Source organism: Kryptolebias marmoratus, linkage group LG11, assembly GCF_001649575.2.
Source record: "Kryptolebias marmoratus isolate JLee-2015 linkage group LG11, ASM164957v2, whole genome shotgun sequence".
Taxonomy (NCBI): Eukaryota; Metazoa; Chordata; class Actinopteri; order Cyprinodontiformes; family Rivulidae; genus Kryptolebias; species Kryptolebias marmoratus.
In genome coordinates, this window is record NC_051440.1 from 3,057,897 (window position 1) to 3,075,215 (window position 17,319).

General features: G+C 38.5%; 1 protein-coding gene across 1 annotated transcript in view; it reads left to right on the plus strand.

Annotated features, from left to right (window-relative positions):
• Positions 1 to 8,110, plus strand: part of kitlga (kit ligand a) — a 39,049-nt gene extending 30,939 nt beyond the window's left edge. The window contains exons 9-10 of the mRNA XM_017440019.3: positions 2,650 to 2,713; positions 2,820 to 8,110. Of these exons, the coding sequence (XP_017295508.1) occupies positions 2,650 to 2,680 (31 nt within the window). The 3' untranslated portion in view covers positions 2,681 to 2,713; positions 2,820 to 8,110. The remainder of the gene's footprint in view (positions 1 to 2,649; positions 2,714 to 2,819) is intronic.
• The last annotated feature ends 9,209 nt before the right edge of the window (positions 8,111 to 17,319 follow it).

The following is a 17,319-nucleotide window of genomic DNA, read 5'->3' on the forward strand; positions in this document are numbered from 1 at the left end:
GCATTTACATGGTGTTCCAGTACTTCTAAAACCAGTAATGATACCACTATAATTACCTTTAATTAGAAACACTATGGCTTAACCTGTTCATTTTATAGCCTAATAATATGGCTTATAAATGTCTGCAACGGCAGAGCTCATTTAAATGTACAAAAACCTAATCTATCAGAACAAGAACAATGTACACTATATGCATTTTCACCAAAGGATAGGAGCCATCAGAGTTGAAGCTGATGTTAATCCCAGCAATCAGCATGGAAAAGGAGAGGTATACCTTTGACACGCTGCCAATTTATTGCAAGGTCAGCACAGACACACGAGACAGATAACATTGCACACAAACTCTTGTCCAAGGTCAATTTAAAATCTCCAGTGAACCCAATATACATGCTTTTGGATTGTCGGAAGAAACCAGAATACCTGGAGACAACCCACACATGAGAACATGCAAATGAAACATAAGTCCCTGGCAAGCATGTTTTTGTTTGAAGTGACAGTGTTAACCAATACACTACAATTACTTGTTCTATGTGTTATTCTATATGCTCTAGATTATCCTTAAATGCCCTAAAATTACAAGCAACAAAACAGCATGACAAAAAAGACGGTGGTTTTGTAAACTGGTGACTAATGTAAGGTTATTAAATGAAATAACACCCAACTCTGTCGCCGTAGCATAACTTTGTAGCACTCAAGAAACTCCCTAAATGGTGAAGTTATTGACTCAGAAACAACAGCAGCAATAAAATGTTTTTAGAAACTAATCGTGTTTTCCTAATCCTAAACAAATACTTGCCATGTCCTTTCAAGGAGTACTTGAGCAAATACCTGTGAAGAAATATCCAAAAATGAGAAAAAAAAGGTCAAAAGACGTGGAGAAATTGGAGTCCCATGAATAGTCTCAAACTGATTTTTTTTTTTTGTTTTGTTTTTTCTATTTAGCTCTTTTGACAGACACATGAGGCTCTTTTCAGTGTGTGATAGGTTTAGTTCGGACTAAGACACAACTGACACAGCTAAGCTAAACTGAAGCACTGTTAAGTACCCAGTAGGTGGCGAGAACATCCACATCAGCAACATATTAAAACAAAAGAAGGGATTAAATGTTCCTCGCAATAATGGGGCACACAACCATTCACGCTCTGATTCACACTCAGATTTGCCAATTACTGTAACATACTTGTCTTTGGATCGTGGAAGGGAGTCAAAACCCATCCATCCATCCATCACTTATCCATGGTCGGGTTGTGGAGCCAACAGGTCCAGGAGGGAAAGCCAGACATCCCTTTCCCCGGCGACACTCAGTTTTGGAAAGTTTAGATAACTCATAAATCGGAGTGCATGACATCACTACACAAGGTTGAACATTCTGTCATAAAATCATCCATCCATCCATCCATCCATCCATCCATCCATCCATCCATCCATCCATCCATCCATCCATTCATTATCTGCTGCTTGTTCTGGAGTTAGGTTGTGGGGGCACATCCACCTCTTCCAGCTCTTCTAGAAGATCCCCAAGGCTTTCCCAGGGCAGCTGAGAAACATAGTCTCTCCAACGTGTCCTGGGTCTTCCCCCAGTTTGACATGCTTGGAACACCTCCCTAGGGAGGCCAAAGTGTCCGGAAAAAATGCACGCACTGGAAAAACCATGCAAATTCCACACAAAAAAGCTGTGGGAGTGAAACCCAGGATCTTCTTGACGCAAGGGAACAGCTGTACCACCATACAGCCCAATGTATGATATAGATTTGTTGTTGTTGTTGTTGTTAAAAGCTAATGTGTTTACTTTACCATTTTTTTCTTAATGATTAGTAATCGTTTTTAACCACTATACATCTTGTTTTTGTAACAGCATGAAAACAGACACTGTGCTCTGTTAGTTTAGTGCTGGAGCAGCTCTTTGAAGTACAGATCTCATATCTCACTCCTTCGCTGTGAGCTGCCCGCACAGTTTGAAAGCCAGACCCTAACAGCAGGAAACAAAAACAGCGTCATCTGAATCTCAGGCTGCATTCTGCCATAATTCTGTCATGGACAGAGTCACAAGGAGACATCGCTGCATTACCGATAACAAGAGCCCCAGCAGATTAAAAAGGAGATAAAATGTGCCACATAACAAACAGAGGCATTTGTGTGGTGAAATTTCACAGAAAACAATAAAGTTTTATGCTTTTAAAAGTAATTTCCTGAATCTGAGTAAAACGCACGCTGCACACTGCTCAAGCGTAAAAGGTTTACATAGAGACCCAAGTAAACGCAACACATTAATCAGTCATTTGTGCAGGAAATGGAAACTCTTTGCTTGTTTTGCTTACTGTGTCACAATGTTTTAACAAGATGAGCATAAAAGCGTTCAGCTTTGAATGCAGAGAACAGTATAGAAATAAAAATATCTTGTTGATAGAACTGTTTTTTTCTTTCTCTTATTTGGAAATAATGCTGTCCCGCAGCACTGAACTGCTCAAGAAAATCTGTAGAGCAGCGTGCTCGGACTGTTTCAAATTCACCTGATTACCGTAAAGCCTAATCAGCAAAACCTAAAACCCTTGAATTTGAATGGAGTTCTTGACTCTTGCCATGTTGAAACAATTTCTGCTATTTTTCCCTATAAGGGAATAGTGTTTAATAGTCTTCTTTCTATTGCAGAATTATACTGAACGTCATTGAAACTGTGTAAAGTTCTGCCTATCAGTTTACATCAGCACAATTGGTGAGACTTTTTGCTTCACATCAAACAGAGAAATTTAAAGGAAAGAAAGAATCCTTCCATTTTTTTTTGGCCTAACACATTTTTCCTCCCCTTTTCTCTCCCACAGGGCTCTAGTCTTTACTCAAGTTGGTGTCCAAAGGTGAAAAACAAACCCAAAGCTGAGAACTGCTGTGAAATGGCAGAGGTGAAGGACTTCTTGTGGACTGCCCTCCACTCTCATGGTGGGAAATTGCCTTTGCCATTACCACAAGTTGACTGGTTTGATCGAACCTGATACCGTTTGGATACTTGCCTTTCTCGTAAGACTATATTAACCCCATGCTTTTGAAAGTGATAAAGCTCTAGCTAATAACCTACACCCTTCTAACCCCACGCCTCCAAGCCCTGGATTGTCTCACTCAGAACAGTCATCCATCATCAGAACCTGCTGCTTCTTCAACTATGTGGGGGAAAACTTTGCTTATTTATCAACTTGCTTCTCCAGTTTCCTGTTGATTTGGGGCTTCAAAGAGCAAAGCTGAGAGTGACTGATAGCCGCGATATCTTGTTGGAACTGAGGCATGATTTACTACCTCTGGTGACCCTGATGTCAACCACATCCTCAACAGTTTCCCAGTTTCCTCTAAGCCTGAGGTTTCCCAATGGAATAATAGTGTTAAGCCTGGTCGTTCCAAAGTTTAGTCTGGTTGAAGTATGCTCCCAAGGGGGTGTATGATGATGTATTTATTGATTGATGGTGGCACTCGGCTGCTACTGTTCCTGCAGCAAAAATGTTTTAAGTAATCATTTAAGAGCACCTTTACTAATGGGTCACATAAAAAAAAATAATTTGTCCACTAACACATTGTAGGCCTAAAAGAAACACATTCCCCCTGAAAAGATTAGTTTTCCTTGTAGATTGTTGTTGGAAGATATGGCGCTGGAAACTTTGAAGGTGTGAATGAATTACGTAACCTAAAAAAAAACATGCTGCTTTAACTAACTTACATTTAGACTGTTAAAACCTGCAATGAAATTCTGCTAACCAGCATCAGGAATGACTTCTGTGGATCGACATTTTTGTTATAAGTCTAAGGTGAATTATTAGAAACGTAGGCATCGGGCACACAGAAAAGAACAATGGGCCTACCAAAAGAAAATGTTAGTTCAGCGATGCCTTTATTTTTTATTTATCTCACAATATATGCTTTGCAAGGCACAGCTTGTTACTCGAGACTTTTGATGGCCATTCCTCTATAAAAGCGAAGTAAACCAAACTAATAAAAGGATATATGGTTTAAAAACATCAGACATAGTACTTTTGTATTTACAAATAACCTAGAGTTATTTTTTTTTATAGGAACATGTTTGTTTTTGACTGTGACATAATCAAATGTAGTCGGAAATCTAACTCGTCCAATCTTGACTGTTCACTTACAAGCATTGGAGGCAGATTTACTAAGGCCGTGTGCTTGTTGCAAAGTCAGTTTTGTAGGGGTGGAACGGTACAAATACTTGATCTGACAACAGGGTCCAGTACCTGCAATCAAGAGGAAGATTACTGTAGTCGCCACGTTCTAAAAGAAGATACAAAGTTGTTTGTTTTTTCCCCTGCTTTTTGCTAACTGTCGTGACAACAAAAAAAGAGGATGGTGCTATCTAAAGCAATCTATGCCAAAGCAAAGCAAGAATAGATCAGATACACAAAATAGCTGTTTGTTGCAGAACAGTAGTGTGGAAAAGTTTTACGTTTCCAGTGACCCACCGCAGCAGTGGAGTGCACAGCAGTATCAGCAAGAGGTGGATGTATGGAAAGCCAAAACGGTCAAAATTTGGGGGCTTTAAAATGCCTTCTGGTGTCTAATAAACTCTGGTAAATATGCCACCAGGCATGTAATAAACGGTGTGTTGTGTAAACTGCAGACTAGCACCTACCCAAGAAGGCTCAAATGTATTAACATTTTATTTATTTACATTTAGAAATGGTATGTTATGTTCTTGTTTTACATCAAATGAATTGTAACCAGCAGTTAATTTACCTTTTACTTTCGGAGTTCATCAGACTTTCTGTTTGACACATGGCCTGTAAGACACTTTACAGTTCAAATTGGATAAATAAGAATGAATACTGAGGTACATGCCAAACTGTGATTTGTGTGTACCGTTGCACCCCTACAAGTTTGACATAATTTTTTTGCATTTAATTTCACTAAAGCAGCTCAACAATACCACCCAAGTGATGTGGATACAGTAATCTTTGCATCCTACCATTTTTTCGTTGTGAATAGTAGTTTACCCTTTCAGAGTGCAAAATTCAGGGAGGGTTGTATTCGATGAAACACAAAGATGTTCTTATTAAGCTTTATGCTGAGCAGTCAACTGCCTTTTGTGCCATTATTTACCAACAAAAAAAAAATACAAATCTTAACTTTTGCGCCTGATGTGACTTAGTTTCTGCAAAGTGGATGCAAAGCTGTTGCTTGCAGAAAGACAGTGAATGAAGGCTGAGTTTTTTCATTTGTTTAAATGTGTTTAGAATGCCAAAAGACAGTGTTTTAGGAGACAATAACTACCTGCTGTACCAAGTTTTTAGTAGCCTCTCGTGTTGTCTTTTTTTTTAAATATTTGAATTGTTTTATTTTAATGGATGCAATTCTTTCATTATTAGTTTTATCGTTCCCTAGAGCAGAGGAATTATAATGTTACCATATGGCTTTTTCAAAAATGTTTTCTGGAATGGTAGCTGTTTATGGATTTGTCAGAGTTTTACAGTAGACTGTGGGTGATAGTTGGCTGCTAGGGAAGTGCAAAATAGTTTGTTTGTTATTAGGCTACACGTTGGGCTGTAATGAATTTTATGCACATGTGTGTGCAACATGTGTGAAGGTAGTTAAAAGGAACAGTGAGGTCTTGTGACATCCATGTGAATGTAGGTGTTTATTTACCGAAATAGATTCAATAAGCAGTCTTATTTTAAGCAAACCAAAGAGCACATCTTAATAAACTTAACATATCATCAGGTTCTTGTGTATCTGACCTGTGCTGTAGTCAGAACGAACGAGCTGCATGTATTGTTGGTAATTTATAGACTCCTGATGATCAACTGGTCTGCCTGTTTTCAACTCTTCTCTAATTTATGCTGCATGTAGGTTTCCCGTTATGAAATGAACTTTTCGGACCTGAGTTTATAAATCAGCAGTTTTGGAATCTGACCTGCAGAACCAAATGCTCACACAGGCGCTATTTATGAATTGCAACCAGACGCTTAACTGCCCCAGATAGTAAATCTGCCTCCTAATCTGTTCCTGTTGACTTTGTCTACAGTTTGCCGTGTTGGTGTTGAGCTTGTATAATGAAATCCTTCATCAACAAACTTACTCAGAACATTTATCAAAACTCAAATGCAAAAAAAAAAACAAACTGGTGAGAAATTATTGTAAAGTTGATAAGAATCTCTGGCAATCCACCTTATTTATGCTGATCATCCACAAAGCTCATACCATTGGAATGCCACGTAAACCAAGATTTCAGTTTTGCCCTAAAGTAGCACCATAACACACACTGAAAAGAAAGTGCACTGTCATCTCTTTCCCACAATAAACAGCTGGATATGGTGTGTTTTAAACAGTTTAAATTGAGTTTTTTTCAAATAATACAAAAGTATCAAGCTATAGCAGCTGTGAGATTTTCTGGCCTGTTCTGATTTTGTTTGATGGGGTTGACTTGTTGGCACTGCACATCCATTAATCCACTCTGATCTGTTAAGTAAGGAGCTGCAGGTGCACCCCTTAAAGTCCTAACACACTACAGATTCATTATCTCAGATCTTATTCATGAGGAGAAAGGCAGCAGGGTCATATAAAAAGGCAAGAAACATGTAGGTCAATAATAGATTCCAGACATTAAAATGGTTATCTTTGCTAATATTAAAAAGGTGTGGGAGTGTGAACTGGGCACGCTGGCTGTGACCTTTTCCCGTCATTCAAATAGCAGACAATGACAGAATTAAAGTGGCAGGTCACAAACACTTGCTTCTGGATTTAGTTTGAGTGTTTCTATCATATTTGTGGTCTTACATTGTACGATGTCCATTCCATGTTATGTGCCTTGTTTAATGAGTGTGTTTGACTTGTGTGTAAAAGTCAACAGCCTATCTTTGTATTCCTGTGGTAGCAGAAACCATCGGACAATCCCTCGCTGTTTCCTCTGTCAAATGAGTTTAACTGGCTTGACCTGTGACCAGTCTATATTTTTTCTGGTAAAGCAGTGCTTTGGTATGCGAAAACTATATCAGCAGAACAAATCACAGTGGTTGTAACATTTCTGTTCACTTTAGCCTTTGTAACCTTTAGGAGAACCATTTCAGATAGTAACTGCTTTTTTTCCTGTGTACTTGGACCTGTATACTGGGAATTTTTCTTATAGAAGAAAAGAGTATATTGTGCAACGTTGAATACATGTTTGAAAAAGGTATACCACATTGGTGTTCATATATTTCTAATGAGCAGTACCTTTCAGCTTCAACAGCTGGAACTTTTTGGTGTGGTAAAGTATTGTTCATTGTGTTAAAGTGCAAAATGACAATATTCATACAAAAATTATTTTTTTTATTAAAGTTATAAACAGTAATCCATTACCTGTGCCATATTCTTTATGGCAGTTTAGAGTTTTTGTTACAGAAATATCCCCCTTTAAGGAAGCAATATATTGTACTTTAAGCAAAAACTCAGAATTTAGAGAAGTGGTTAGAAACAAAAAAAATACTTCAGTTTTTTCACATATATTTGAGGATGCATTTTGTAAGCAATCCTGGTGTATACTATAGATGACAGTTTAGACCTGAAATTCTCTCTTCCATCATTAGTAAATGCAGTATCTGAGATTCTGACAGAAGCGCAGGTTGATCTAGCCTCCAACTACCAAACAAGGCAAACTATGTCAAAAGATTCTTTATATATATATATATATATATATATATATATATATATATATAGTCTATGAGTATAATGAGCTGGTAACAGGTCTAAGCTGTGAATAAACACAAATAAATACCACCATTTTCCTGTCTATTCTAAAGCCAGAAACAGTTGAAAGGTTTGACGCATAGAGGCCAGAAACCAAACTGTTTTGTTCGTTAGTCGAAAGTATGACTGCCCCTAAACACTGTTCCCATGTGTGTTGCTGTGTGGCCCAAAAGAGAGCAGAGCTGCATCTCGAATAGTGCTTTTGGGCACGAGTTATCCAGTCCATCCCACAGAAGTGGATTGATCAAATGGCTCTAGGCAGGAAATATGTCTGGGTGCCAAAAAGCAAATGTAATTATTGCCCGGTGGATATTCTGGGTGAAAACTCTACTGTATTCTGTATTTTTGTGTAAATGTAAACAAACAAAATATGAATAAAGTACATGTATCCTAATTTTATTTGTTGACTGGTTTGTCAAAAACTTAAGGTACAGTTTTGGAAGGTTATGCAAGCCTGTGTTTATCAGCGACTATGAGCTATATTCTTATATGTTGATGACATGTTGGTGATCACCCATGTCATCAGAGGAGAACAAAACTGTCATTTTGCATATTTTTGTTGATTATTTTTTCTGTACTAAAATGCATAACCACATTAACCAGTAGGGTTACATTTGGCAAATTCACCACATATTCATACTTTTGTCATGTTGAGACCATGTCTACATTTGTAGATATATGGTTCTATTATAAAAATGAAACTGGCATCCCTTGAAGGACTGCATATTGCCCATGGTCTTGCATGCCAAAGTTTTAAACAAAGATCATGCTTGATCTATTCGTACTCAGAGTATGTGATAAATGACTTCACCACAAAATTTTAGCTGAAATAGTTCACTAACAGACAGGCAGAGTTGACTCCAACAGTTAATGCCAAAGTTTTAAACAAATTTCTCATGCAATCCATTTGTGCTTGGAGTATGTTTCAGGAATGAACATCAGCTACTAGCACACCAAATTCTAGCCATTTTTGTGTTTGCTAATATTCATTACATGTGGCATTTATCTTGGGTCAATTTAAACAATGTCAGTGTCAGGATTCAGACTATACCCAAGTGAGCAGCTCGGCAACAGACAGACGCAGAAACCAGCAGGTAACGGTAAGTGAATTTATTTACAGTGCAATGGAATATTTACAGGGGAGAACCGGAGCCAGGACCTGAGGAGCAGAGAATGAGGAGAGTATGGGATCGGTGAGGAGAGGAACAGCAGGTAATATTCCTTGTAGTAGTTCTTACAGAACAGGGACGAGTCCAGAACACAGAAGAGAGGACGAGATCAATCCTTTACCAGCGGTGGTCCGGTGTAGGTTCCAGAAGGCGGGGTCCAGGTGAGGGGAGTATTTCCCCGAGTGCAGGTAAGGTGACGATTCAGAAAGCGACTGACCAGTCTTGGGATCCAGGAAACAGTAGTAGCAGGAACAGGCAGGTTCAGTTGAGCAGGAGAGTACTTAATTAGACGGCAGGCACTTAAAGGCAGACCAGACTGGTTCCAGACGGACAGGTAATCCTGAACACAGGTTTGGGAATACAAAAAACAAAGACTCAGATTACAACAGAGAGTACACGAAAAAACACAGCTAAGTCTCTCTCAGGCTCTGCACTTTACCGCATGGTAAACAATGCTCCAGCACTGGTCTGGTTTTCACTGCAGCCTTAAATACTCCTCCACTTCTTAACAGCCTGATCAGTCACAGGTGTGAGAGGAGTGGTGATGAGACGTCCGTCACCTGCCCAGGAGACACCCACCAGGAAGCACTCACACACACACACAACCACCAATCACCACAGTCAGTTTATTTTTACATCATTATGCAAAGAACAAATGTTGTCCAGCAAAAAGGTTCAGTACAAAAAATAAACAATGAACGTATTTAATACCATTAACATCTCAAAAAATAGAAAAAGATAAAAATAGTAAACTCATTAAAAAAAAAACACTACAGTACAAAAATACTGGTACAAGTTGACAAGCTCTGTTTGATTTTATTGCCAGTAAGTAGAAGTAGGTCTTTAATAGCACCTTAAAGTTTTCTGAGGTCTGAGCAGATCATATCTTATGAACTGCCACATGCACAATTGCATTTTTTATAAATTCACACAATAAAACCATGTAGTCTGAAGTCTCAATCCAAATTAGGAGATCAAAATGTGTTCACAACATGCTTGCTCCAACAATGGGTCTTTTCTACTCGGGAACAAAAATGTTGCCAGATTTTGACCCTTAAATCACACTGAGCTCCAGGGACAGTTTTAGAAAATGCAGCCTCCAATAAAATGTGCCTATTTGATAGGCTGATATAGAAAAATCTATCTTCTTTTGAAAACTGGTAAATAATTTCTCCTGGCTTGTAAATTTGTTTAGCTGTCTCAGATAGCTACAGCCATAAAACTGAAAAAAAAAAAAAAAAATTAAATGTACCGGTAGCTTTTTCATGAGCAAATTCACAAAAGCAATTATACCTGATGAAGTAGATGGCCTTAAAGTACTCCATGTAAACCAGTATCTCACAGTTTAGTACAACCTTGATGATGTTAGCGCTTTGGTGCAACAATTTGCGCAATTGTTATAAAGAAAGATTTTTTTATCATCCCTAAAGGTGAAACAACTTGGGTTTTGTTCCAAAATCCAAGTGGTTAAATGGGTCAGCATAGCAAAGTTTTATTTTATACTGACATATAAGTCACTCTGGTTCCAGCCAATGCTGATCACAACAGAAAAAATACTAGAATAAAACTTATAGAGCTTTCATTGTTTATACACAAACATGGCTACTCAGTTTTGACTTATCTGCTTTATGTTAAAATACATTTTTGACGTTTATGTAACATTTGAGTTCCCAAAGCACATCAGTGTGACAGTACAGTGTATAGAGCCATTGCCTCACAGCTTTAAGAAATCAAAACTGGGTTGGGGCCTTTCTGTGAAGAGTTTGAATGTTCCCCTCTTGTATAGTTTTTTTTTCTGTACAATTTCCTCTCACCCATTAACTGTTGAAGATCAGCTCCAACATCAGCTCTCTGTGACCTTGAACAGGACAAGGATGGTTGAGAAAGAAGAAGAATCACTAAATATTTATCAATGAAAAACACAAATGGCTAATCAGCCAATCACATGGTAGCAACTTATTTCCTTTAGGTATGTAGATGTGGTGTAGACGACTTGCTGAAGTTCAAACCAAGCATCCCAATAGGGGAGAAAAGAGATTTAAATTACTTTGAACATGGCATGGTTGTTGGTGCCGGATGGGCTGGTCTGAGTATTTCAGAAACTGCCGATCAATATATACACCTCATAAAGTTAGCATGTAGGAAAACTGTAATTGTAAAGGTTAAAGTTAGGAAAGAAAATGTAGTGGCTAAAGCTTAAACATAATATAACTGGTTAAAGTCTAACTTAAAAGTCGTGGCTTAGCTTTACATGTCATAAAACAATAGGTGTAAACATTATGCATATGCTCTCAAAAACAAAGTGTTTGTATACCTCTGAAAAACTTCCACACAGCATAATGATAGGTTTTGGAAATGGAAAGATTGCTGTCTTTACTCTTTTGACTCTTTTTGGGCCAAGAAAACAATCTGTGTAACAAGATTTTGGGGAAAATTTAGATGAATATTGTAAACAAGTTACCTGTTCAGTCTGTGAGCTTAAAGAATCTCAGTGCCCATAAGTACATCTTCACTTGGTGAAATGTTCTAATAGGTTATCGTTCAAGGAATGTTTGTGACCTGATTCCTTTGGTATTTAACTGATGGAAAAGCAAGTGAAGTGAGTTCCTATTTTTTTCAAAACTATTTAATAGGTTATTTTAATAGTTTTCTAGCATAAATAAGTATATTTCTGTCTTAGCTGTGACCAGTGGATTTGTCTGTGTACCTGCTAGTATCTTATATTACCACAGAGCAGTCAATAGACTTTCAGTAGGACTGTTTAAACTTAAGCACATAGAAAAACAGGAAATTAATTAATCTTTACAGTTCCATTAAGCACATAGTGGTGATCCTTTTCTTTCTAACTTAGATCTAATCTTTGAAGTTAGTATTTGTGAGAAGTATTTGATGGGGATCCAACAATGTTGACAGAGTACACAGTGTGGTAAATCTTATGTTGAAAGGTTCTTGACCAAGCATCCCATATGCTATCAGTTGACATTGAAGTGTCCTCTGGCACCAAATTTATTCCTACATAAAAAGGAGTAGTCTTTATACAACATCTGGTTTTCATATGTGTGGCTAAGGATTCAAACTGCAGCAAGATAATGAGCAAGCAACACAGATGGAGTTCTGACTGTCATGGACTATGGACTGTCCTCCACAATAAATTGATCTTGTCCCATTGAACCCACACTTGAGCTCTAGCAAGATGTCAGCTTATGCTGGAATATAATGAATTATGTAGATTTGTCCATGTGGGCAGCTGCAAATTTCAGTCAAGGTGTCACATTTGAAGCAGGGGTTTCTTTCTAGGAGGGCCCCTTCTCAGTCCATGATGATGTAAAACCGGCTTCTTTGTGGACAGGGACTCTGGTTTTCCAGCAATTCATGGAAGGCTTGAGCCTTGGTGGTTCCAGGGTTGTTCCTGAACAACCTATCCAATTTCCTTTCATCTGAGGGTGAAATATGAGTATTCCTTAGTTCAATTAGTGCTAGTGCTGCAAAACAAATCATTTTCATTCTGGCAAAAAAAAAAAAAAAAAAAAAATACCTGTTGCAGTCAATCATTATAGGAAATTGATATGTTTTGGTCTTGTCAAGTTAAAAAAAACATTCTAATACCTTTAGCACCACTTATTAAAACATATTAATATGTGTATGCATATATTTGAACCTGTATGCACAATTTTGACCCTGTGTTGGTTGATAAATAGCCACAATAAATGTAAATTTCTGCAACGAGATCTTGTTTTTAAAAATTACTAAAGCTGTATGTTTTTTTTTTTTCCATCCTGGAAAAAAGAATGGTTCAAATAAATTGTTAAATGCCCAAAACTAATATGACAATTCTGACCCCAACTGTATAGCTGATTCATCTAATCTGTAATGTGTCATGTCAATGTGGCATATTATTCTGACAAAATTATTTGCACTGAGGAAATGTTTTACTTAGTCCTGTTTAACACTATCAGCAACAACCCCCAGTGTCAGACATTTGAGGCTTTGGTAAATGTTATTCTAACAGTTTGCACCCTATCAATCATGCTTCATCAGATAAAACTTTAAAGAGAATGGCTCCAGCTTGGTTTACTTAATGTTTGGAATTTTCTATTGAATTGGTGCATCAGTTGTTTTGTGGAAGCTGTGGGAGTACACATAGGGTTTACTTTGGCTTCACTAACAGGAAACAACGGGGAAGGCGGTTGCATCTCCATTGCTCGCTGACACGTTACAGTAAAAAGTGCTATTCTAGCTCTGCGAATAGACATCTCACAGCATGACTTAAAGAAGGGTGGGAAAGGTGAAACGAACAAGTCATCTGATCACCGCTGGACGCATCTATCCAGAAAATGTGGCAGAGCTGTTTCCCATCAGCTAACACTACTGTAGCTAGGCTGTGGATGATGAACGAAATAACGCAACCGTCGAACTGCTTCCCATAGAAAACCTACGTGGTATGTAATTACCTGCAGAAGGTTTTTGTCAAGCAACACACAGACATGTGCAGACAGTTAGCAGTGCTAAGGGAAATTTATTGCTGCATTTGAATGCAGTCAGGGGGAAAGTGAGCGAAGAAGGAAGAAGAACAAATGCAAACAGGGGAATCACCTGGTGCTAAAGTCTTGGATCAAAACACCTGAGGCAGAGCCTCTGAAGGCTGATCCGTCACACTGGGGCCCAATGGCTGTGGTCTTTGCTCTCCGCCCTTTACTCGTACCCAGGCACTTAGATATTTTCTCTTCCCCATCTGCCATCTCACCGTGACAAAACTCACCCATGTGACCCAAGATGCCATGAAATCAGACTTCTGTGAAAATGCTTTCCACTGAGTTGATTGCCAGTTACAAACTTTTACTTTGTACTATTAGTTAGTCACGCATGGTTATCATCACACTGTTTTCTTTATTGGTCCCTCTGCAGCTATTTAGTGTCTGTCAGTCATTTACTACATTGAAAGCACAAGAAAGAAAAGGCAAAGTTTAACATTCCAGGAAGTTTTCTCCTAAGTAATTTACCAGTTTCTTCAAAAGTTTATGTACTGTATATTCCGGTCTATAAGGCGCACTTAAAAGCCTTCAATTTTCTCAAAAAACAACAGTGCGCCTTATAACCCAGAGCACCTTATATAAGTAAGAAGTCGTAATGTTTTAGCACGACTTTGATAAACTACAAAGCCGCACCGCTTGCAGCATTAGGCCCCCACAAGCTCAAGCGTACTGTGTTTACTCCGTGAGCTGCGTGGATCTGCGGATGGTTAAGACTTCATACTTGAGCGTACATATTACCTAAAATTCTCCCGTGACATCCGTCACCGGATGAGGAGGAAGAGCTCGCTTGCCTGTTAGCTTTAAAAAAAACAAAAGAAAAGAAGGTGTCTTTAGCCCTGTTTCTTCACCACCAGGGCAGCCATCACAGATCTGTCAGTGCTGCACAAAGAGCAGCAGTCATGCTGCGGGCTGGCGCCGATTCTTAGCTGAGAACGGTTGGTGTTGCACACAAAACAGTTCTATGTGAACACCGTTTCTTGCCGGGCAGTTTATTGTGCGACACCGAGTATGCGTATGCAGTCATAAAAATTTATCTTTGCGCAGACATGTCTATGGTTGAGTCGGCCTCAAGTATGCATTGACCTCTGCGGAGTGAATCACACCCAAGTATGTGGGGGCCTTTACATCGGTGCAGTACTCTCCAAAAAGACAGGGGGCTGTTTTGTTTCATTTAATGCACCTTATAGCCCAGTGCGGCCATCCTGCAGAGCCATGATGGCTGTGCTTTGGAGGCACAGGCTGGTCTTGAAGTCCTAGGCAATCTCCCGGATCAGGTGCTGGAAGGGCAGCTTCCGGAGGAGCAGCTTGGTGGACTTCTGGTAGTGGTGTATCTCCCTGAGAGCCACAGTACCAGCCCTGCAGAAGTGAGGCTTCTTCACTCCGCCGGTGGCGGGCAGCTTTGATGGCAAGCTGCTTCCTGGGAGCTTTACCTCTGGTGGATTTACGGGACTTCAGGGTTCTTCACGTTTATCACTTGTTGTTATGGTTAAGCATCATAACAAGATGTCCCAAAGTAAATAGTTTCAGTAAAAAAAATCCTTGTAGCTGCACAGCATCTGATACCAGAGGAAATAATCAATTAAAAAAAGTGATTTACAACTAGAAAAAAGAGGAATTAAATTTTTTTAAAGCACTATCTACTAAAGATTACTTTCTGAGAGTTTCATTCAAATCCTTCTAGTGGTTTATGAGATATTTTACTAACAGTCAGACAGGGTTGATTCCAATATTTAATGGTAAAGTTTTAAAGATCTTATGCAATGTTACAGCTTAGAGTTTGTGTTGTTTTTGACTAAGGTTGATTCCCTGTGGCAGATAGATAATGATAAAAGAAGGGTGACACCTTTTTCATCAACTTACCACATATTTAAGCTCCTGTTAAAGCAGGGGGCACCAGGTCGAATATCAACCAATAACACATTGATTACCTTATAGGAATTCAATCACTGAATTTTTTAATCTATTTAATCTATTCTGAGTCATGGGTCACACTGTCCGTCTGGGTGCTTTGCTGGCTGATCATATCAGGAATGTCACAGGAGAAGACAATATACGGCCAGGACTTCGTGAGGCCTCAGTCAGCATTCATCCGAGGCAACAGGGAGTCAAGGTGAAGTCATCACTGGTCTACTGGAGCAGCTGATGAGGAAGGCGCCGGGTGACAAGGAACCGCTACCACCGGCTTTATCTCTCAAACCTATAAAAGTCAGCCTTCAGGTTGTTGAATCTCTCTTCCTGCTTCCTTTAACTGTTTACACTCTGCTTGGCTTTTCAATTAAACAATTCTAAGAAAAAAAGAAAAAAAAGGTTTTCTTCTTTCAGATTAACTAACAAAAATGGAAGATGAGTGGGAACATCTATACATGACAGGAACGTAAAACAAACTATCTCTGAAGGCTAAAACACGCTGAACACCATCCAGGGTGAAGGCCATTCTGAGTGTTTATAAGCGGTTGATGATACTCTCTCCAAGGCATCTTGGTGCCTTCGGCTGAGATAAACTTTTCTGTCTTGTTTAAAATTTAGAGTTAAAAATGGGTCATCAATTTCTGAAAGATAAAAGTAATAAAGATATGTTAAAACACTAATACAATAATTTCACACAAATAATGATCAATAACCATTTGTCATATTTCAAAGGTTTCACAATCACATAAAGAGATTTGATTCCTGCATAAATCATGTTTTTCATATATGAGTTTAGATGAAGCATTGGTCATCTTTAACTAATTAAGTGTTCATGAATGGTAAACGCGTCAAAACAATCAAGAATCGGTGAGGTCAGGATGAACTTTACACAGACATTGTAGAACAGTAAATTGAGTTCAAAGAAGATGACAAAAAAAATTCTCTACGTGCAACAACCGTCTGAATAAGGTTGACTACAAAAGATAGTTGTAGGTCTACATTTAGTGATGGTTCTCCAAGAGTTTCATTAAAATTCATCCAGTAGTTTTTTAGGTATTTTGCTCACAGACAGACCAATAAACACACAGCCACATACAGAGGCAAAATATTATCATCATAAAAAAGAATCTTCAGGCCAATCAAAACAAAGCAGGTGGATGATGTTTGTATCAAACCCTAAACTGGGAAACCACAGAGCAATTGCAGTGCAAACATATTTTAAAACTGCACATTTAAGAGAAATTCACAGTAAAATTATTTTTAAAAAGGTCACACTGATCTTAGAATCTGTATCTTTATTGGCCTGAACATATTCCATTTAATTTGTTAAAACTTTACAGGAGTTTTCCTCTCTGAACTGTCATCTCAATTCCGTCTAATTTGGCGCTGAGCATCAAGAGAGACTTCTGGAATATTTGGTTACTCTTTGTGGACTCCTGTGGCTCGGTCCACTATCAGAAGGTCAGTGATTGGACCTCAAACCTCTCTGCTCTGCGTCTCCACACATCCTGAGGTTAGATAAGAAACCCTAGTCATCTCCAGTGAGTCATTTTTGCAAGTGAGTGTGAATGACAGAAAATATGCCGTGAATGATTGTGTCTTGTGCTGGGCTGTGGAACACTATGAGCTGTCAGTAACAACACATTTCTGTTACACGCTACAGCCCGCCAGGACTTGACATTATTCTAATCTTAACAATAGGTAAGAGAACTTGGAGCATGATAACATAACACTTTGTTTAAATTCCAGACTTCATTCTTAAGTTGCATTTGACTCAATAAAAAGTTAAAATGCTGTTCTTTCTAGCTCCTCTACATTATACATGTTGATACTGCTGAGTTTTACAAGGCCTGGAAGTTTTGCCCTTCTTTGTAGCATGGTGTTTTCTTATTCGTGTTTTTGCATACGTGTCTTTTTAAAATAAAAACAGATACTCCAACTTTGAAGTCTGGGGATTCTGACTAAGTGTGTAACTATCATTTTGCAGTTTTACA